Source organism: Arachis ipaensis, chromosome B6 (genome assembly GCF_059453495.1).
Source record: "Arachis ipaensis isolate K30076 ecotype BB chromosome B6, ASM5945349v1, whole genome shotgun sequence".
In the NCBI taxonomy this organism is placed as follows: Eukaryota; Viridiplantae; Streptophyta; class Magnoliopsida; order Fabales; family Fabaceae; genus Arachis; species Arachis ipaensis.
Genome location: NC_142441.1, coordinates 24636015 through 24658892, shown reverse-complemented (window position 1 = coordinate 24658892; position 22878 = coordinate 24636015). Strand labels below are relative to the sequence as shown.

The 22878-nt window shown below is 27.6% G+C and overlaps 4 protein-coding genes across 5 annotated transcripts; 2 read left to right on the top strand and 2 right to left on the bottom strand.

Annotated features, from left to right (window-relative positions):
* Positions 1-1126: 1126 nt before the first annotated feature.
* Positions 1127-4958, bottom strand: LOC107646261 (glutathione gamma-glutamylcysteinyltransferase 1). Of its 2 annotated transcripts, none has more exons than XM_016350458.3 (8): positions 4745-4958; positions 4515-4671; positions 4195-4433; positions 3923-4086; positions 3732-3783; positions 2752-2979; positions 2172-2672; positions 1127-1608 (listed from the first exon to the last, which is right to left on the bottom strand). In XM_016350458.3, the coding sequence occupies exons 1-8, from the start codon at positions 4817-4819 to the stop codon at positions 1522-1524; spliced, it is 1503 nt and encodes a 500-aa protein (XP_016205944.1). In that variant the 5' UTR covers positions 4820-4958; the 3' UTR covers positions 1127-1521. The 2 variants fall into 2 exon arrangements, with proteins under 2 accessions (XP_016205944.1, XP_016205945.1); XM_016350459.3 differs by having other exon boundaries at positions 4750-4911.
* Positions 4959-7741: 2783 nt separating this feature from the next.
* On the top strand, positions 7742-11943 carry LOC107646684 (glycolipid transfer protein 1-like). Its single transcript, XM_016350851.1, has 6 exons — positions 7742-7862; positions 8950-9005; positions 9086-9216; positions 11325-11460; positions 11541-11672; positions 11911-11943. Exons 1-6 carry the CDS (start codon positions 7742-7744, stop codon positions 11941-11943), a joined length of 609 nt encoding a protein of 202 aa, XP_016206337.1.
* Positions 11944-15553: 3610 nt separating this feature from the next.
* On the top strand, positions 15554-18032 carry LOC110263241 (uncharacterized). The gene is made up of 4 exons (XM_021104269.2): positions 15554-15788; positions 15895-15998; positions 17213-17321; positions 17518-18032. The coding sequence occupies exons 1-4, from the start codon at positions 15725-15727 to the stop codon at positions 18030-18032; spliced, it is 792 nt and encodes a 263-aa protein (XP_020959928.1). The 5' UTR covers positions 15554-15724.
* A 301-nt stretch (positions 18033-18333) lies between these two features.
* RIC7 (ROP-interactive CRIB motif-containing protein 7) lies at positions 18334-19763 on the bottom strand. Its single transcript, XM_016352103.3, has one exon. It carries the CDS (start codon positions 19761-19763, stop codon positions 18360-18362), a length of 1404 nt encoding a protein of 467 aa, XP_016207589.1. The 3' UTR covers positions 18334-18359.
* Positions 19764-22878: the final 3115 nt, after the last annotated feature.

Below are 22878 nucleotides of genomic sequence, written 5' to 3'. Positions count from 1 at the left end.
AATTCGAACCAATTAGGTTCGAATTATGTGATAGCCCAATTCGTGTGTAATTCGAACCAATTAGGTTCGAATTATGTGTGTCTAGTTCGAACCAAATAGGTTCGATTTATATGCAATTGAAGTTCGAACCAAATAAGTTCGAATTACATATAAGTATGCTTTGGTTCATTCGTGAATCAATCTTCAATTTGGCTTATTCATGTAATAACTATCCTCTATTGGTTTATTTGTGTTTTTTACCCTATAATTTAATATAATAATATAAATAATATTTAATATTGATTTAATATAATTATTTATATTAATTATTATTTAAATAATTAATATAAATTATTAATTAAATAAAGATATAACTATTTAATATAATTAATTATTATAATTATTAATAAATTAAACATAATTAAATTATTTATTTTTTTGAATAGATAATATTATTGTTTAAATAATTAATATAAATTATTAATTAAGTATAGATATAATTATTTAATTAATTAAGATTTTATATAAATGTTTAATTTTATAATAACTCGTCACATGACAAGTTATTATTGGAAGGAGAAAGTCCCTGTTCAGAGGGATTCAGAGGGCTTCAATTTTTGGCCCATTGAAAATGTTCTTAATGATTTGATGATTATAAGAATTTTTTATTAAGACTTTTATTTCTTTTTAGTTTCTATATCAATTTTGATGTGAAATTAATTTGTTTAATAAAATAAAAAAAATTAAAGATTGATTTGGAAATTGAATTTTATTAAAACTTGTATGTGTAATAAAAAACTTCTTGAAAACTTAGTGAGTGTTACTCAGACTTCATTGGTGTTTGTATATCCCAATATTTTAAGCTTGAATGGAAGCACAACTCATGCCTATCTCGTTCAAGGGAAAAAGAAATTCTTATAAACTTCCCAAACAAAACCACTCATTTCAAATATTTAATAAACTTTAAACATTGCAATTTTGAGTTAAATTGACATGTATATACATTAAATATGTTTCATTTCTTAGAACACTCATTAAATATGCTCCAAAACGTTAAAAATCCAAGTTAGTGATTAGTGCCACTGGCCTTCCCCTTGACGTGCTTTCAATGATGAGGATGAGAAAATCAAATCTCAGAAACCGAATGTGAAATGGTAAACATATTCTGAATAGAATAGAATAGAATAGCTACTTGATATAACAATGTAATTTGAGTATTTGACGACCAATGAATATTAGAATATACAAAAATGGATCTCCTATAATCGTTCAACAAAATCTATCACCGGATGATTTCTCTTCCTTGAAATTTGTATGAAAAGTTAAAATATCGAAAAAAAAAAAAATCACAGCTAAGTTGTAAATTACTAAATGCTCTAGCGTCTTCAATAGCACTAGCATGTCCCAAAAAACAACTTAAAAAATAAAAACCTGCTGCAATTGCAATTATGTACCAAAATTTCTTCAGCGGATAGTCACCAATTTCAGTAATTCTATACTGTTCAACGTGGGTTGACCAGGATGACCGAAATGAGAGAGATTCTAAGAGAAAGGCGCATGGAGATCCTCATCTACCTTATCCTCTTGACATTTCTTCAGAAGATGTAGCTGACGTCTTAAGTGCAGAACCTGAAATCCAGATTTTATATTATAAGCAGAAGATGGAAATAGAACAGAATATGCAAAAATCAGAGTGCTACAATGCATGGAAAGACATTGTTTTTTATTGAGAAGTTTACTGCATCACGACTTGGTACAACAACCTGCAGCGAAAGACTCGAATACGTGGGTTGCTACTAGCGGTTCAACATATTTGTGTACGGAATTTACATTGCTTACATAAAAAGGTCAAATGCAAATTTCTATATATGAATTAAAAGAGGTACAAACAAAGACAATCACCTCTTTGGTTTGTATTTTTATCTTTGGTTTCATTTTCAACGTTTTCAGTTTAGGATTTTGTGAAGAAAAAAGTGAAAATAGAAAATATGATTTCATTGTTTTCCAATGTTTTTATTATTTTCTTCACAAATTCATGAAAACCAAAAACAGTGAGCACAAGATTAAACAAACAGAACAATTATTATTGTTACCACTTGGAGGCATCAAGGGATGATATTAGTAATTAACAAGAGATTGAGGATAAAAGGAGATAGTTAAATTTTTGTTAAAAAAGAAATTATGATAACTACCTCTTCTTGAAGCAAAGTAGGAAGATTTTCAACTGAAACCAGGCTATTTATTTCCCTCAAGAGCCGCTCATCTTTGATATCAGACCATGTCGTAGATGGTAAGGACAGTAAAAGCACAGTTAGCACATCTGTGCTAGCTGGGTGCATCCTAATGGAATTACTTAGGCTAGAGCAAGTGCAACATGATTTTCTAGCAGAAGGAATCAGCACATCAACCCCTTGCTCACTGTTGCCATTTACCACAGTCCCACAAACCATTGTTACTGGTTTTTCATCTTCAGCTTTACAGCATTTCAAGCATGTTTCATGACAGCAATACTCCGCCGATGAGCTAATTTTCCCACCTAAAATTTCTGCTCCTTGGCAACAAACATTTGCAGCAATGTCAGGTAAGGTGTCTCCATCACCTGAAGTGGGTGAATGTATGCTGCAAGAAGTTGACATAAAGCGAATCACATGTTTGAAAAGCCCTGTCTCCTGCACTTGTTTCAATACCTCTTCCTGCATGAAAAAGGAGTTAACTGCAGTAGATTAAAATTTTGGAGAGAATTACGATAAGTTGGTAAGAAACATGTCAAACCTTAACACCAAGCCTTGCTTTCTCCTCTGGGCTTAAACTTGGACCACCATCTTCTCGCCTCCTGATCTCCGCAACCCATTTGATAAATTCCTCAAATTTAGATGGAAGTGATGTGACTATTATTGAAAGAACCATTTGAATGTCTTTCACATCCTCTGATTTTAATAGAAGAGGAACATCATCCATTAGGAATTTCGCAATACTAATCCAACTCTCATGTTTGCAGCTCTGTAACATCAAAAGAAGTGCGTAATGCATCCATCCACCCGCACCAACCAACATAAACAACAAAATGTACAGGCATCACTTTCTAGAAATATACTATTACTACACACCCAGTCACCCACACATGTAAATAAGTTTCATACTCGCAGAATTCTGAAGTCCATTAAATTAAGAACGGCACCACATATTCTCAAAAATACATCAAATGGTCCAATGTGCAAACTGACTTTCCAACTTGGATTTTGTAATCATTGATTTCAAAATGACTTTTGAATCAAACCTCAATTTTTTTTTCTTCCAGACACCTACTAGCAAATTCCATACGAACTGAATGAGATAATATCATCACAAAAGAAAGGATGTATCTGAACGGACATTGATATCATGAAATATGATGGAAAACAAGGTATCTTCTGGACACAATTTCATCTATAGTTTTAAGAGACAAACTAACAAGTTCATATCTATTACAAACTAAGGGAAATGCTTGATTAAGAAAGGAAAATTGTGGTTCATTTCACAACATCTGCTAGATAGAAGATCACACAAACTTGAAATAAACAAACTGTCCAATATGCTCCAACAAACAAGTTCACCATACCACAGAAACTGAAGTATAGTTCAATAAAAAGTAAAGGAATCTCTTCACTCGCACATGTAACAGAAATTATCCAATAATTTATCATCCATACCAATATTTTTATATATGATGAAATGCCAAGTTTGGGCCCATTATATAATGGAAAGACAAATACCAGAGTATAAAGCATGCCAGGTTCCCTATGTGGTCTTGATATAAGCATGAACCTGGAAAGAATAAATAATTACAGAAATTACATATAGAATTAACACACTCTTGAGTAAATGGACATCTAATCATTGATTTCTACTAACTATAACTAGGCATACAAAGTCAAAAAGTATAAAATTTATACAAGAAAATTACCCCCTAGTTTGTCCAGTGGATTCGTCAACATAGTTCATGCCTTCCCAGAGAAGCGAAAGTGGAACCCAATGAGGGGGATACTTAAATCGTGCAACATCCAAAATAAGCGCCATGTCCTTCCCAGCATGATAGCCTCCAATAGGTGAAAAATGACCAGTTCCAGTCTGTTGTGAAAGTTAAATTAAAATATTCATGTTCATCATTTCATCCAGAATACCATATATGCATCAACAATGTCTACCTAAACAAATTTTATAGCTTTGAAGACATACTTGTTTGAGAGCAGCCCTGTGGTACGAAGAGATGACATGACACTCATCAGAAGCTGAACAATTCATGACATATTCACGGAAAGCATCGATGCTGCTCTGGCTAGCATGAAAGGCTTCAACTTTTGCTCCAGCACAATGAGCCAAGCACACGAGCTTCCCAAAGGAGATGCCTTTAGCTTTGACCTTTTCAAGAGGCTCACAACAGTCCAACATAGATTCATCAAACCATCTCCAAGGTCCTGTATGATTGATTACACAGCAAATTGAGGTAGGGGATTCAATCAACTAAACCCTAATCAGGGAAATAGGAAGTAAGAAACCTTTCCATTTGCGACCAGGATCAATGGCAAGAGCATTTAAGACCATGGATAAGCTTGCGAGGCCGCAGTAGGCGGGTTCCGATTGGGTCTGGAAATAAGAGACCAACCTGTAGAAGCCTTCCATGGTTCCGTTCTGAATAGCTTCAAGAAACAGTTGCTGCAGAATGCAGATTCGATTCAATTGAAATGATGATTAGGTAATAAAAAAAGCAGAGTAAGCAACAAGCAACCTTGCCTGGAGAGGAAGCGAATTCCACGGCGGGGGGGCACGAAAGAAACCGCCGATACAACCCCGCCGTCGCCATTGCAATTTGCAAACACAACACAGTAACCGAATTATTGAAAGAATATATCCCGCGTTTTTTTGTTTTTAATTATCGCTCATCGCTGATACCTCTGCCGTACTGGCACCCTTCCCAATAACTATTCTCTCCTCACTCCTCATAGAAATTTTTCCTAAATTTAAAAAATACTGTACTCTTTATTTTTTTTTCAGAAAATATTAGAATTGATTCTAGTATCTCTTCTTTTTAGTAATTTTTTGTACATATTTGTTAGAAATTTTTAATAACTTTTATTATAAAATAATTGAATTATATAAATTAGTTCTTTTCAAAGAAACAAAGAAAATCAATCATTAAGAATAATTATTGAAAATTTTTAAAACAATAAAAAATTATTTAGGACAAAGTGTTCAATTTAAAATTTCTGAGATCATTAGATATGTACTCAAACAATGATTATACCCAATGAATTAGTCACAAAAAAAAAAATACCCAATGAATTCTAATCCAATTCTAATGTGAACTTTGAAGAATATGTAAGAGCATAGTATTATTTAGTTCCCAAAATAATTTTTTATTTTTTATAATTTTATTAAATTAGTCTAATTTTTAGTAAATACAAAATTCATTTATATTTTTATGGGTAAATTTATAGGCTCTCAAATTTTCGTTGCGAAATTAAAATATGACCATTTATATAATGTGTATGGTCCTCACACATGTTGCTTATTTGATAGCAAATAAATATGCAGAGGTTGTATTATTGAATAAGTTTTTAGTTATTACAAAATATTTTTTTATTCTTTAAAAAACTGATTTCTTTGATCAAATACAATAACAACGATAACAAAAACAAAACCTTATCCAAAAACAAAACCTTATCCAACTACATGGATTAAATTTCATTGCACTTGATGATTAGGATGATCAATTAAAATTTTAAATTCATCTATTTTAATTTTCAGCTTTAATGCAAGATTTAAGCAAATTAAAATATAGCACAATAACAAACAACAGTGCAAGATTGCAAATAACATGCATAGTTAAAAACTACAGAAAGTGTAAATTAAGTAACAGAAAATTAAGTAAATGGCATATATTAGTTAAAAGTGTAAGAAAATAATGGTTTAAAAGCATGCACTAACCTTTCCTTCCTCGGAAATAAAATCAACTGCGGGAGGTGATGGTAGGGGTCGTTTGTAGAAACCGTTATTCATTTAATTTAACTTAATTAATGGGTGGTTGTTATGATTAAAAATAAAAACAATTGGATATATAAATCAATTGATGAAGATGCAGTTCATCCTTCACAATTTTCTTTGTAAAGTTTGTAACTTGCTTAAAAGTGATAATATTCTTTAACATATGCCTGCAAAAGAGAGTATAATCCATATAAAAAGATAAATTAAACCTTAAAAGTTAATGTCCAAAATATGTATACAGATAGAACAATCATCACAAACAACAATGCATTGTTGCATATAGCATGCATGTGAAAATATATAGCTTAAACACTACAAATAAACACATTAACAGAGCATAAGAGAATGATTTGAAAGCATATACTAACCTTGCCTTTTATCCATAGTTGTCTTAAATTTGAAGTCAAATTAAGAAGAATTCTATTCTATAACCCTTGTAAAGGTTGTATATAAATGTCAAAACTTAATTCCTGTACTAATTTATTTGTTGAAGAAATATATATAGATAGCTTAGCTATATAAAAAGAAGTTTTATTTCTCAGACCGAATTTATTTTGTATTGATGTTCTGAATCAATATATCAACTTGAGTCATTTATGTCATCAATTATATTATACTCTAAAATAATTACACAATCAAACTAAATTACAATTCATAATGGGTGATAGATCATGTGTGATAGTAAATTAATGGTTAATTCTTTTCCTTATTAGAAGAGTATGATAAATGAAAAATATATAATGAATGGAGATAGGAAGAAATGGAATCAAATATACATGTAGTTACAAGTTGAATCCATAATAGCTATTTTTAAAACCAAACAATATCAATGGTCAATAAAAGATTCTAAAATAATGTAGAAATAAATCTTTGACTATAATAAAAATGATAAAAAAGGAAATCATTGTTTTATCAAAATTATTTTACATATTAAAAATAATTTACTATTTCAATTTACTAAATATAGGTACTATTATTATTAAAAACCAAAATTTTAATGAATCCGGATGAAAAAGCTAAAGAACTAGTTGAAAGAGCAGAACTAACTGCCTCAGATTCCGACAGCAATATCATTACTAGAAAACTCAGAAGGTAATTCATTAATTCTTTTCCTTCTATGCGAATCCTAATTTTTTTTTTTTTTTAATTTCATTATTTTAATCGTTTAACCATTGGTGATTTATCGGTAATCAAGTATGATCAAAATGTTCAACCTAAGGAATTCAGTTATTGATCTGAATACATTTTAATTGAATTAAATTATTAGATGGTATCTTTTTCAATTGAATCATTTATTTATTCATTTAGTTATTAATTATTGTTGCGTATTTTGATTTTGAATGGCACATAATGTATTAGTAAAGTGAAAAACATTGATATTATTTGTTACTTAAATTATTTTTTCATTTGTTTAATAATGATGATAATTAAATATAGTAGAATATATAATGAGTATATTAAGTTAACTATAAAATATTTTTTTAGTAAAAATAAAATTAGTTCTTTTAATTTTTAAAATTTTAAATAAATAAATATAGAAAATTAAAAAAATATATTTTGTAGTTAACCTAACGTACTCTTTATGTAGTCTTACTATAATTAATTATCATCAATATTAAATTAATAAAAAATAATATAAGTAACATTATTATATTTATTATTATTTTGGACTGGTAAATAATGAATATAATAATTAAATGGTAGAAGATTATTTATGAATGATTACAGGAGGAGAGGAACGATGGTGGAAGGACAGATATTTCGGGTGCCTTTGGAGGAATTGGCTAATGTTAAATCTAAAGAGGGAAAGATACTCACTAAACCCTTCTTGAATGTATGCAAGAGTGTCTTACCGGTTTTAGGTATATATATATACATTTTTTTTCTTTGGAGTAAATGGACAAAAAATCATACATAAAAGAATTTGTCGTACACAAAAATACCTACAAAAGAATGGAAGATTGTAAATATCAAAATATATAAGAGAGATTGTTTTCAATAGACAAAAATACTATACATGCAGTGAGTTTGTAAGGTTTAGAGTGTACTTTTGTCCATTAAAATTAATCTTTAGACTCTATTTTAATATTTATGAATTTTGATGGATATTTTTGTAGATGGCAAATTCTTTTATGTATATTTTTGTCTATTTAATACAATTATCAGATTAAATCATCTATATTATATTAGATGCAATTCTTTTTAGATTTTGTTTTATTACAAAATATACTTGTGCATTAGATTATTTTTAATATATGTCCTTAAATTTAATATTATTATTATTAGGTGATTTCACAATTGATAAAATTTAAACTTATATTCAATAGTAATTATTTTGTAGTTAATAAGGTTCTTTTAATTTGTAGTTAAAAATTTAAAATCATATAATGATAATAGATTTTTTTTTTGTCCTTATAATGATACAGATTCGATCCTAATATATGACATTATTCTTTTTCAAATGGGCTCGAATTTTGTAGTTGGTGTTTTAGGTGTATTTTTATATGAAAATTAATTAGATGTCTCTTGCTTATCGCTTTTTTTTTGGTGACTTCTTGCTTATCGCTTAACTCTTAAAAAGAGAAAGTTTTAAATTTTTGTATTTTTATGCTTTTTAAGAGTAACATTCATTATATTTGAATTTTTTTATTTTTTTTAAATATCAAGAATATAAATTAAGGGATTTAGCTAACAAGGACATATATGATGAGTTTATTATTAGTAAAAGATTTTAATTTTTTATTTAATAAATATAAAATAAATATATTAAAAATTTAATTTTTATATTTTCGATAAAAAAAATAATTTATAATCTTAACATATATTTTTAAGACACATGATAGATAAATTCTAAAAAGAGTATGATTTATCAAGATTTTCAAGTTTTGGATGCTCAGGAGCATAATTACAATCGCTTTACACCTCTGATGTTTATGTAATTGATTTCAGACATGTTAGGGGGAGCATTTTCATTTGTAAAATCTGATGTTGGTGGTAACATATTGGTAAGGAAGACACTCTTAAATTGTTGACCTTAATTTATGTCATTTTGTGAGTTTAATTACTTTTAAACTTATGCGTACAGAGATTGGAGTCTAGGTATGAGTCCAACCCTTGTGAATACAAACTTCTATACAGAGTAGTGGAGAAAGAAATTGAAGATAAAACACACAAGTCTTCATCAAGCTGCACTAATGCCCTACTATGGTTGACAAGGTATGTGCACCAAGCTTTGTAAATTGTGCAATTCCACATTCAAGGTTTGTGCACTATTACTCATAATTTTTTTAAATAAAACTTGTATTATTTCAATTTTTGAAAAACTTCTGCGTCATATTCATAATTGACCTTAAAAAAAAAGTTAAAGTACTATGAAAAAATTTTAATATGAAAATAATTTTAAAATTATGCTTTAAAACCAAGTTAAAGGCATTTATTATTTTTTCTATGCTGCATGATAGTGTGTAACACAAAAGAATGAGTCATGAGATGTGTTTTTCAATACTATAGGATGAAAGGAATAGGTGTCTTCAATTTCTTGTTTTGTTACATAGTGATTTTTTTTAAAAATCGAATTTATCGATTTATGTTATTTAACTTTTTTTTAAATGAATCATAAATCAAACCGTGCGATTTATGTTTTTGAAAATTATAAAAGAAATTTAACATTGACATCTGACTCTTTGATTTTTGTTTTTGAAAATAAAAAAATTAAAAGTACTTCGATTTGTAGCTTATTTTTCTTCTTCAAACAAATTAGACTGTCCGATTTATTTAATATCAATTTTTTAAAAAATAACTCCATATCAAACAAAAACACTCAAACTTCCAATAATAAGTTGGGTCTTTACACTACTTTAATTTTGTAATTAAGTCCTTTCTATTGTAAAAAATATTAGAGTTAACTAAATATTTTTTCACAAATTGAAGGAATTTATAATTAAAAACTTAATTAAATCTTTGGCCGCATGTATTTTGATAAAAATATTATGTTTTTTTTAACATAAAAAGGACGTAATTACAAAACTAAAAATAGTGTAGGGGCTCAATAAAAAAAATTAAAAAAATATAGGGACTTAATTAAAAATTTGGTAAAACTATAGAGATCAACAAGATAATTAAACTTTTTTTTTCATTATTACATTAAATTTATGCACGAAGAAAAAAATTATTGGAAAATTTTATCAAACAAAATTTTAAAGTCATAGTAATTTTTGTTACACGGGATAAATTAAATTTATATTATTCAAATTGATAAAACAAAATTTTTAACAAATTAATATAATTTTATTTGGATGAGTTTTTAAAGATCAGTTTGGATAAATAATTTAATTAAATTAAAAAAAAGCTTAAAACATAAGTTATTTTGTGTTTAGATTTTTATTATAAAAATATTTATTTTAAAGGTATTTTAATAAATAGGAGTAGTAAAATCATTTTTGAAAAATAAAGAAGTCAAATTTTTTTACTTTTTCAAAAATTTTTAAACAATTTTTTGAAAAGTTAAAAGTATATTTAAAAGATGGTACCACATAACATTAATGTAACTTTTTATAAGTAAATAGTTTAAAAAATAGCTTTTGAAACTTTTTACACGAATTCTAAGAAAATATCTTTTTTTTAAGTTATCTTTTTTTAAAAGATTTTATAGAAAAATAAAAGTAATTTTATATTTGGATATTTTATGCAAAATAATATTTTTATCTATCAATTATGTTTGCGTATAATAATATAAAAGTACTTTTTTATTTATTTATTATATAAAAATATTTTTTTTAGAAAAATATATTTTAAAAAGAGATATAAATTGTAACTTCTCAAAAATATTTTTTTATTTTTTTTAGTATTTTTACTTTTACTACTAAAAACTTATTAAATACGCTAAAAAATAAAAAATATTTTAAAAAATTTTACCACCTTAATAGCACCCAAACAAGCACTTTATTTATCCTATTGAAATGATATAGAGCATAAAAAATCTTAACGATCGGAAATATATAAATATGAATGTGAAGAAAAATGAAGGATTTAAAAAGAAAATTAGAATTAAAAAAATAGAATTAAGGATATAAATTATAATAATTATTAATTATGATAAATGATATTTTTATAAAGAAAATAATTATTTTTTTAAAACAAAGTGTTATGCACTAATAGTAAAAGTAAATAAATTATTTTAATATTTTTTCAAAAAAAAATATATCTAAATATGATTAAAATTTAAGAGAAATATTTTTAAAAAAAATTTAAATATACTTTTTCTAAACCAAAAAAATGTCAATCCAAAGAAACATTAAAACACAATGGCGTGGCAATTTTGTTAGGGGAATGGATTACAGTGTAAAAATGTTCAGCAACTTAGAGGAACATAAGAATTGGAGCATGCAAGAAGCTTGCAATGATTCATACAACAAGACACTCAAAAGCTGGCATGGCTGGTTAGCTATTAAGACTTTCCATGTAAGTTATTATAATTCTTTCTTCTTTTTAATTCTGGCAAAAGAAATAAGAGAGAAAATAAGAAAATAGTTCTATTGCAGGTTGCAATGAAGCTTCTTCCAGATAGAGAAAAATTTATGCAAGTGCTTTGTTGCGGAGGAGAATTTGGACCTGAAATGAAAAAATTTTGTACCGATTTCTCTTCAGTGCTTGAAGAGAATCACAAATTTCTGGTACAAATTTTAATTACTTAATTACTATACTAATTATATATTGTAATAATCTAGAAGATTGTGTTAAGCTGACCAAGTTTATTTTTATTCCTATTAACATAATGTTAATGAATTTTTATAGGAGAACGTGAACCTGATTTTAGAATTGTTAATACATGCATAAATTAGATTATTTCATATAATATTTTTATATATATCATTTTCATTGGTTTGATTTGTTCTTATTATTTTGCTGCAGGCTAGTATTGGAATGGATAATTTAAAAGCTTAATGCACAAAGTGAAACCGTTCTAGCTTGATTCTAACCTTTTATTACAAATTATTTGAGTTGATGATCATTTCTATTAGTGTAATTTGATATATTATGTGTAATGATTGAGAGTTGAAGACTGAAATTTTAGTTTATTTTTTTTAATTATTCTTATAATATTTAAATGAATACAAAATTAAATATATAATTTTTTTAAAATATTAATGAAATAAAAAATTTAAAATTTTTTGTTTAAAAATTAAAAGAATAATTAGAAGAATGAATTAAGATTTTTAATCATTTTTTCTTAATTATTACATTTTTATACATATAAAAACAATGACATATATATAATAATATTAAAAAATAATTCAAATTTATTTTATTTAATAACATAAAATAAATTTAAATGGTTTTAACTTATTTTTATTGTCTTCCAATATTATTGATATATATACTACATAATAGACCTTCAAGCTTTTATCATGCCATTATTCTACTTTTGAACGCCCAAAATCATGAATTAATTACAAATAGCTTTAATTAATTATATTTGGCAGGTCTATTTATAGAAAGAGAATTGTTATGTATTTAAGTATTTTTTTTAATTAAATTTAATTAAGTTGATTTAAATTTAACACTATTTTTATGATATATAGTGTGTATACATGCACTTTACTAACGCAAATAAAGTTCTACTTCACTTTGTATTTATTTTTCATGCGCCTCCTTTTTTTTTATTAGTGATGTTGTTGCTGTGTTTTATTTTTGTTTCTTTTTCTCCTCCTCTTTTTTATGTTATTGCAGTCATTTATTCTTCTTTTTTATTTGATATTTTTCTTTTTGTTGATTTTATTCCTCTCCAAAGAGTAAATAAGTGAATTTTGAGAAAATAAAATAAAAACTAGAATATGAAAAAAAAGAAGACGAAGCGGAAATGAGGAGGAGGAGGAGGAAAAAGAATTTTGAATTGTATAGGACAACGAGATCAAATGCACCGAAATTACATAGTGATTGCGACACAATTAACTTTAAAATGCACCGAAATTACAGGAGTTTTTGATTTTATAGAATGCACAATTTTCGATTCATTTGTTATTACACAATGGCATTATTATAATAATATTTCGGTTTGCAGTTTAGGTGTGTTGTCGCTGAACAATTTATCCCAAAGATCGGGATAATTTTTAAGAATGGAATGAAATGGAATCTAATGCAATTAAATAAAGTGATAATGAATAATTTAATTTTTCTTTGCTAAAAAATTTGGTCAATACTTATCAGCAGCATAAAGTTAACCATTAACACACAAATTAAGGGTTAATAATAAAATTAATCTCTGAAAAATAAGACATTCTTCAAATTCATCCCTGAAATTTTTTTCAATCAAATTAGTCTTTTAAAGATTATGAATTAATCATATTTGTCTTCCAGTCACTCCATTAACAATTTTTTTCAAAGATTGATATTGTAAAATGTTAATTGATACATATATAATACTTTTTATGTATTAGATATTGACGAAATATGTTTATAAAAAATTATTAATTTAGTCATTTTTTCTAATTACAAAAATTATATTCCTAATATGATTTAGTGGCTGAATTGATAGATTTTGGTAAACATCTTTAGTCATTGTCTAATTGAACATATTAATTATTATGTGTCATGTATGCTATCAGTTAACATTTCACATCATCAATGGTTGACGAAAATTGTGAGTGGAGTAACTGAAGAATATATATGATTATTTCATAATTTTTGAATGACTAGTTTGATTAAAAACATCTTTCAAGGATGAATTTGAAGAATGCCTTATCTTTCAATGACTAATTTGACTATTAACCCCACAAATTAACCGAAATTAGTTCAAATTTGAACAAGCAGTCAAAAAGACTCAATCATCAACAAAAACACATTAAATTCATTTCTAAATCCAAATGAATCTCAATTAAACTAAGAAATGAATCGAAATTACTTAAGGAATAAAAAATTTGGTCAATAATTATCAGCAGCATCAAGCGAACCTCATCAATTAACACACAAAAGAATCGAAATTAGTTCAGATTTGAACTAGTTAAAAAGACTCCATCATCAACCAAAACACATCGAATTTATTTCTGGATCTAAATTAAATGAACCTCAATTAAACTAATAAATAAACCAAAATTATTTAAAAAATAAAAAATTTGGTCAATACTTATTAGTAGCATCAAGTAAACCTCAACTAATTTACAAATGAACCGAAATTAGTTCAAATTTAAACAAGTGGTAAAAAAAATTCAATCATCAACAAAAACATATTGAATTCATTTCTAGATCCAAATGGATCTCAAATGAATTAAGAAATGAATCAAAATTATTTAATGATGTCACCAGAAAAAATCAGAATCAATAAAGATGTTAGCAAAATATTAGTCTTGTTAGTGATGACAATAACAAAAGAAAAAGATAACAAAAAAGAAAAAGAAGAAAAAAAAGACACACCATCAAAAAAATATGCGAACATAAATTTAAAATACTTAATTAAATTTGATTAAATTATAACTTAGATGTAGAATTTTATTCTTATAAAAATCGTGCCTTTTTTTTTTTTGTGACTGAAATCGTGCCTATTGTTGAATAAAATTTACTCTTATGTTACTTATATGGTGATTATAATTATATTTCTATATTTTTTTAATAAAACAACATCATCCGATGATCTTTCTAGTATTTAAAAAAGATTTTTTTTTTAAATAAAGAAGTTCAAATTTTTTTTATTAAATACTTTTTTATTGAATAAAAAAAGTATTAAATACAAAAATAAAATTATTTTATACATTATTATTTTACTTACTATAACCGAAGCTTGGTTTTTTTAGGAAGTATCTATCATCGACATTAATGGTAATGATTCCATTAACGTTCTTGAATTATCTTTCCAAAAAAAAATCTTGAATAATCTTAATAATAAACTTAGTATACGATTTTTCATTATTTTTTACAAAAGTGGAAACTTGTGATTTTTTTCCCTTCTTAAAAATTCATTGATACTCACTCACTAATAATCCATTAATTATCAACCCAAATTAGTACAGATGGATGATGGTCTGTATCCCTTAATTATTCTTTTTAGATTCGATACTCAATAAAACTTGCTTGATTGGGAGGATCACTCACTTTACCTCTGTAATACCCGAGAGATTAGTCATTGAACTTCCTGCCTGATGGATACCCTGGTGTAAACTAAAAAAAAAAAATCTATTAATTAATTAATTAATTAATTTCATTCTATAGACAAAACATATTAGGATTATTATTATTAGGACCTTCCTAAATTCAGTCACTCTCATTTTCACACCTAAAATTTCGGCCAGCTTCAGGTTTCAATTGAAGGATAGAATCAACAAACAAACCACTACCCTACATTTCATGAAACTAAAATTGGGTATGCTTTTTAAACAGAAAAATTGGTGTCCAAGATACTAGGACTTGAACCCTTTTCTCATTATCCTAATAGACATTATTCGTTTAAGAGAGAGAGAGAGAGAGTGTGTGTGTGCGCCTTAAATATTATTTTAAACAATTCTTCTATTTCTTCAAATGTCAGGAGAATCATAGGACAACAATAACTTGAAACTTGCAAGTACTAAGAAGGAAGGGCAAAAAAAAAAAAAAACGTTAGTTGAAATTCATGATTGTGTCTTTGTGGGTCTCATTCAGTGTTGCATTCTTATCTTCCATTTCACTAAGTACATATTATTTACAACCAACTTGTGTAAATTAGAATTAATTTCCAAAGCTTAAGATTTTGTTGAACATGTCCAACAATTGCAAGGTGAAGGGCATTCTAAGAGGGATTAGATTCATTTCTCAGATATTTGGTAAGTTAAGCCCTTCATGTAAATTGATTATTATATTTCTAATTGCCTTTTGAATTTTTCATAATTTAAAGTATATAAGTTATTGATGATGAGGTTTAATTTGCAGAAAGTGATAAAGAACAAGAAATTGAGATTGGTCATCCCACAGATGTGAAGCATGTGGCCCACATCGGGTGGCAGGGTCCTTCGGCTGAAAATAATCCTAGCTGGGTACTTCCCTATTTTCTTTGTAAATCATATTCAAACCTTTCTTTTAAAAGACTCCCTTTAGTCAACCAAAAAAAAAAAAAAAAACTCACTTTGGTTAATTGAATAGTTAATTCATTCGTTCAGTTAAAATTTTATCTTAGATATATTATAATTTATTAGTGAACAACAATTTTTTAAATAGAACTTTAATCCATAACAAATTTTAGGATTAATTTGTTTATATATTATTAATTTTAACGTGAAATACAATAATATTTAATTATTTTAATATTTTATAATGTTGTGATAGCAGCACAAAATATCATTATTATTTTATAATAAAAATATTTTTTTAATTATAAAAGATAAAATACCATTTATCTTTTTGTAATAAAAATATTTTTTAAATATAAAAAAATAAAACGTTATTGATATTTTATAAAAAAATATTATTTAAAAAGATTTTGTTAGGTAGACAATGACTATTATGAACAATGTGTTCTAAAATTAGCTCAATAAAATAAAAACACATACACCCTAAATTACTTACTTAAATCTTAATATTAAGATAATCATCTGCACACTTAATATATTAAACATCCTATATATCTATTGTTCACGTTATTTAATATTTTTATTGTTTACTTATACGTTTCCTTTTTAAAATTATGAAAAGACAAAACGTCATTGACATTTTACAAAGGCACACAACATCGTATAAAACATAATATAGGTCATTTTTTATAAATTCACTCTAAATAATCCAACTTTTTAAAAAAAAATCGTTTGTTAGTAGGAAATAAAACAAAGCTTTGTTTTAAGATTATTCAATTACTTAATGCTTAATTTGGCTGTATCTTAAGTAGACTTAATACTAACATATGATATGACTAATAACATGCTTAATAATTTAATAAATAAATAAATAAAAACAAAAATTTTATATATACATGTTAAAATTATTATTCGTAAAAAATTTTAAATATTTATTTTAATAAATATATTAAAAACATAAATTTTATATATATCTTTTATAAAATGAATTTCAATTAATAAACTTAACACGTATCTCTTCTAGATATTAAATGCACAATTTTTTTTAAAGTGTTAAACATATTTAGTATTAGTACGATATAGTACTGATTTTTGTAATTTGAGTTAATATTTATGTGTGTGTGTGTGTGTTTTTCATGATTTGAGAAAGGCATGTGGAAATTCATTTGGGTTTGTTTCAGATGAACGAGTTTAAATCTGTTCATGGACTTTCAGCATCAGCACCTCTAAGTCTTCATGGAGACATTCATAGCCAAGGAGATGACAATTCATCCCAATGCCTCTCCGACGGTATCTTTTACTATTCACCTTCGCTTTTTTTAATTCACGCATTATTTAATAATAAATTAAATATGAATTAACATATTAATTTCGCTTGCATATAATATTTTTTGCCACGCACTTTTTACTTGAATAAAAAAAGCTTAAACTAATCAAACATGAATAAATGTTGATGATAATATAAAAAGAATTGCGTTTGAGACAGATTCAATAAAAAGAGGTTCAAGGAGGCAATCAATGGGAAACATGAGAGAATCTCATGCAAAGGAAAAATCAGACAGGCCAAAGAATCCCAAAACTAGGTCATCCAAATCAAAGGAATCATCATCATGCAATAATAATGAATCCACCAATTCCAAATGCTCCTCAGAGCAACCATCAAATGACATGGACTCTATCCAACAACAAATCCAAGGTTGTAGTAGTGACTTAAATTTGCAGCCACCTAGGAACAACCTATTACCAGATGTTCCTAAACTTAAAAGGACTAGCTCCACTAAAGTTAAAGATGCTTCTTCCAACGCTGGTTCTACCTCAACCAAGTCAAGATCATCAAGAGCACAAAGAATTTTGAACAAAGAAATCTCTTCTAGATCAGGCCACAAAGCTAGAAAGAAACATAGACATTTTGAAGAAGATCAATCAGAGTCAGAACAAGACCAAGACCAAGATGGACATCAAACTCAAAGGGGATCTGACAAAATCCTCTGGACAAATTAGTGTAACAATTCTTTCTACTACAAAGGCTTTAGCTACTATAGAGTGTTCTGTAAATTGAGAATTGAAGTTAGAACTCAGAACTCTATCTTCAAAATTGTAATATAAGTTAATGATACTGATTAATGTGCTAATTACAACTACTAATAATGTAAATGCATGCTTTTCCTCTTCTTCTTTCTCCTTGACTACTAAAAAACATGCAACTTTTGCTTTCTGATTTTTAACGTCCAAAAAGAAATTTGCTGCTCCAATGTTGTTAGAGACTTTGAAGTTACAAGTTAGGCCTATTCTCAGTATGTATAACCATGATGATGAAGTGTCACATTCCTACAAATACAAACAAAAAACAAACCCCAATAGAGAAAAGAACAAGACAAGAGGATCAAAAGAAGAAACCCCACAAGCACTACTCAAAAGGAAAGCAGCAGCATCAAGAATATCATTATCAGCTTTGTTGCATAGCTTCATTTGACTCAACAAGCCACACCTTTCACCATTATCACATCTCATCAACCTATCATCAACACAAAGTTGTGTGTTCCCTTTCAGCTTAAGCTTCTCCCCAACAACTCTAATTGAAGCTGGAACCTTACCACTCAAGTTGTTGTTCTCCAAGTTGATCTCATCTGCACAATCCAAAAGCCCAAACTCCTCAGGTACGGGCCCCACAAGCATGTTGTTATCAAGCCCTAGGTATGTCAGATTCTTCAGATAAACCCCCATTGATGCAGGTATCTCCCCAACAAGGCCCATCATAGAAAACCCAATTCCTCTAATACCCCCAAGATTTTCCCATATTTCCGGAATCACCCCTCCAAGATTATTCCCACTCAGGTACACCTCCTTCAAAGTTGGAACCTTTCCCAAAAACAAAGGGACCCCAAAGTTTCCGAATTTGTTGAAGCTTAGGTCCAAAAGCTCCAAACTTTGCAAGTGCCCAAGACTCTCTGGGACCCTACAACCAAATCCATTATGGCTCAGGTCAAGTTTCACCATCTCCATGAATTTTCCATCACCGAAACTCTCGGGTACGCAACCATGGAAGTCGTTGTGGCTGAGATCAAGAACCTTGAGCTTCTCCAGCGTTCCCAAGCTTGTTGGAACCTCGCCGCTTAGGTTGTTACCCGATAAAGTAACCTCTTCCAAGTTAACAAAAGAGCCAACGGTTTCTGGAAGTTCACCGTGGAAGCCATTGTTAACCAGAACAAGCCTTCTGAGGCTGGTGAAGTTTTGGAGAAGAATATCGGCGATAGGCATAACAAGAGAAGGGTTATCGATGAAAACGAGTTCTTGAAGAGTTGAAGAGAAAGCGAAAGAGAAAGGAAGCGTTTGTGGAGTGGAAATAACGAGTGATGAAGCGTTGAAGCAGTTGTAAAAGAAGAGTTTTTGAAGGAATGGAAATGAAGTGAAGAGAAGAGAGTTGAGGGTGGCGTTATCGGAACAAGGTGGGTTTGAAGATTCATCGGAGACGTAGCCGAAGCTGAGCTGAAGGAGGTGTGAAAACGAAACGGTGTCGTTTTGGGAGTCGTCGTAGTCGCAGAGAATGCCGTGTGGTGGGGAAATGCAGAAGTCGTGAGAAGGGAAGAGAGTGCGCCATGGAATGGTGGGGTTGATGGAGTGAAGGACTTTGTAGAGAGATTCTTGCTCATGTGGGTTCAATGGAGGCTGTTGGTGAGAGAGGAGAAGGATGGAGAAGAAGAATGTTAAGAAGAGTTGGAAAGAAGAGGGCATTTTGGGAATTTGGAATGGAGATGAAGAAGAAGAAGAAGAGAAAAATGTGATGTGATGTTGTGATTTGAAAGGGTAATAAATAGGGAGTATGTTGAGAAGAGAGAGGAGGGGAAGGAGCAGAGAATGTTGCGCTACAAGGGTGAAAAAGAGCAACGAGCAGCATGCAGAAGAAAAAGAAAAGTAGTGTAGTGTGAAGCAGACAAAACTATACGGCTAGTGGTTGGGTGGTGCCTAGGGGAAAACCCTTCCATTACTTTCTTTTTAACTTAATTACATCTTTGTATTGTGACTGTGAGCCATGGAGTATTAACAAATGATGCCATTGCCTATCATAACAAGTGTACTGTGGGATAGAGATACTGTTACTGTATAAATCCGTTTCCTCAGTCTTAGGCTTTTTTATTAGGGTTCCCGCATGAAAATACATAGCCCCACCTACTCCCTATTACCTACTACTCTCTCCTCTCTTTTGTCCTTATTCTCTCATCATCATTATGTGATGCTAACATGATTATATTCATTCATTTATGATTTTATATCCTCCTAAACCATCAATCAAACAATACCAACGTACGAAACAGAATCGTTAGGTAGGTACAACAAGAAAAGTAAAAAGTAAACTAGGACAGAATAGTAATTAGCATGCTAGTACAGTTTCAAATATTCATAACAGAACCAGAAGGCAGTTGCAATTTAAGGGAAGAGAAGAGAACACAATAAGTATCACTAACAGATTCCAAAACTAGCTGCCTCAGATGCCGTGAACAAAACACCAAACAAATTACTCAAATCTAATTAACTAAATACATATCAATAAAAATTAAAAAAGTCACCTGAAAAATAATTAACATTTTAACATGTAATATTGTTAAGTAAGAAAGGGGAAATAGTGCTGCAGGGGCAGGAGGTTGGTAACTTTGTAAGAGGGAATTGACTCTGATTTCCATCCCAATGAGACAAGGGTCAGAATTGTACATTAACGTGTCAGTTTCTACAAACAATTATCGTCCAACTTATTCAATTCTGATACATATAACATTGTTGCCTTGAGCTTTTAGGTTATTCCATTTCAAGCTTTGTGGATACTGCACATTGGACAGTACATGGTTCCAAAATTCGTTTCTTTTTATAATAATTCAACCAATTACTTATCATCTGAGATCAACATTTGTCCTTAGATAAGTTTCCTATGATTAATTGGTAGCAGATAATCTAAATTCTAAATTTCTAATCAGTTTTTTTTTTTTAATTAGGGAAAATACTAATGTGTGTTCTAATTACGTTTAACTCTATTTAATTAATCAACTTTGAGTAGTATCTGTTAGGATGTGTTTGGTTCAATCGATTTTAATTACTTTTTCGAAAATTATTCATAAAAATATATTATTTTCACATTTGCTTGAAATTTTAAAATATATTCTTAAAAATAACTTATTCCAAAAAAATTTATTGTAAAAAATTTAAAGTTTTTAATTCTCATCCCAAAAAATAGGAATTTGGTATTTTCATGTTAAAAGTATAAGGATTAACATATAAATTATTATTATATCCTTTTTTTTTATTAAAGAGATTTTCCTTTTATTGATATTGGGAGTATTTTAAAAGTAAAAAATTTATTTCCAAAAATATATATAATGAATAAACATATTTAATAATTTAACGTCAGAAATATGAAAAAACAATTAACAACTATTTAAATTACTAAACAAACACATTTTTTACAATACTCATAATATTTCCGTGTATAATATTTTTTAAAATATACCTACTTAATTTACCCTTTTTTTTTGGGTTCATGATTTTGCCTTTTCTTTATCCTATAAATAATTAAATATATAAAATGTCATTTTCATCTCATCTAACCTGGTCAAACTAACTCTCTTTCTCTACATCCTGTACCAACCTACAACTGCAAGCTCCTTTTTATTTGTTTTTTTTTTTTTTTTGAAGCAGCTAAACTATCAAAATAGTATTTAAAAGTTTATGTTGTTAATAAAAACAATTTGAAAAAATATAAACAACAAATAAACTCTCACAAAAATAAAAATGTGACAAAAAATAACTAAATATTAAATATATATTTTTAAAAAAATTAAAAATAAAATTTTAATACAATTTTTGACAAATATTTTTAAAAAAATAAGAATAAAAAATTATTATGAATGACCAAATTTTTTAAAAAATAAAAAGTTTACGGATTAAATTTTGCTCTTTTTTTTTATATATTTTTAAATAGTTATTTAAATATTGTAACAAAAATTCAGATTAAATGTAAAATTATTTATTAGATATAAAAATAGTTTACTACTTATAAAGAAATATAATACTTTTTGTTATTTTTATCATATTATATCATTAATAAAAGATTATATTTATCTATGAAGCGCGAACATTTTTCTGATTTGTTGTGTCTGCGTGTTAGACATATTTCGGACACGATACTCATTCGATACGTGTGTCTTATGTGTTTAATCGTATCTTAATAAAAAATAAAAAAAAATTTCGAGACATATTTGAACATACCTCTAGTCTTATTCTTAATATGTATTCTTAAAATGAATTTAAAAATAGTATATATTATTAATTATTATAATAAAAAATATTTTTAATACTTTAGTAATTAAAAATTATTAAAAATAACTAAAAAAATTAATTTATATTTTAATATTAATAAAATAACAAACTATAATTATAATTTATCTAACAACTATTTTATATTTTATATATTTATCGCTTTATTTTATAAAAATTTTAGATTCGTATGTTTGGTTGTCTCATATCCGTCCGTACATCATGGATTTTTATCAATGGTGCAAACTTTTTTTTTTTGGTCATACAACTTAGACACTCACAGACACTCAAAGATAATCTACTTAAGGGTTCCCCTCTGTTATTTTCATGGAGACTCAAACCCAGAAATACGATTTTATGAGGCTTACAAAACTTTCACTAGTCTCGGACCTTGCTACAAATTAGTTTTTATTTTAATAGTTTATTCTTTTTCTTTTTTTTCTCTCTGTCTCTACCATTTAAAATGTAAAGTTTAAAAGAAAATAAATCCTCTCAATTTTTTCAATATTTGAAAAAATAAAATATAATCTTTTACCATTAATTT

Bases quoted from the DNA above. Each gene is read 5' to 3' on its own strand.
- RIC7 (XM_016352103.3), bottom strand. From the start codon at position 19,763: ATGCCCTCTTCTTTCCAACTCTTCTTAACATTCTTCTTCTCCATCCTT.
- LOC107646684 (XM_016350851.1), top strand. From the start codon at position 7,742: ATGGTGGAAGGACAGATATTTCGGGTGCCTTTGGAGGAATTGGCTAAT. The intron at 9,217-11,324 runs GTATGTGCACCA...CAATTTTGTTAG, and splicing joins GCCCTACTATGGTTGACAAG to GGGAATGGATTACAGTGTAA. The intron at 11,673-11,910 runs GTACAAATTTTA...ATTTTGCTGCAG, and splicing joins AAGAGAATCACAAATTTCTG to GCTAGTATTGGAATGGATAA.
- LOC110263241 (XM_021104269.2), top strand. From the start codon at position 15,725: ATGTCCAACAATTGCAAGGTGAAGGGCATTCTAAGAGGGATTAGATTC. The intron at 15,789-15,894 runs GTAAGTTAAGCC...TTTAATTTGCAG, and splicing joins ATTCATTTCTCAGATATTTG to AAAGTGATAAAGAACAAGAA. The intron at 15,999-17,212 runs GTACTTCCCTAT...GGTTTGTTTCAG, and splicing joins CTGAAAATAATCCTAGCTGG to ATGAACGAGTTTAAATCTGT.
- LOC107646261 (XM_016350458.3), bottom strand. From the start codon at position 4,819: ATGGCGACGGCGGGGTTGTATCGGCGGTTTCTTTCGTGCCCCCCCGCC. The intron at 4,087-4,194 runs GTATGTCTTCAA...CTTTCACAACAG, and splicing joins ACAGGGCTGCTCTCAAACAA to ACTGGAACTGGTCATTTTTC. The intron at 2,980-3,731 runs GTATTTGTCTTT...TTGATGTTACAG, and splicing joins CTGGCATGCTTTATACTCTG to AGCTGCAAACATGAGAGTTG.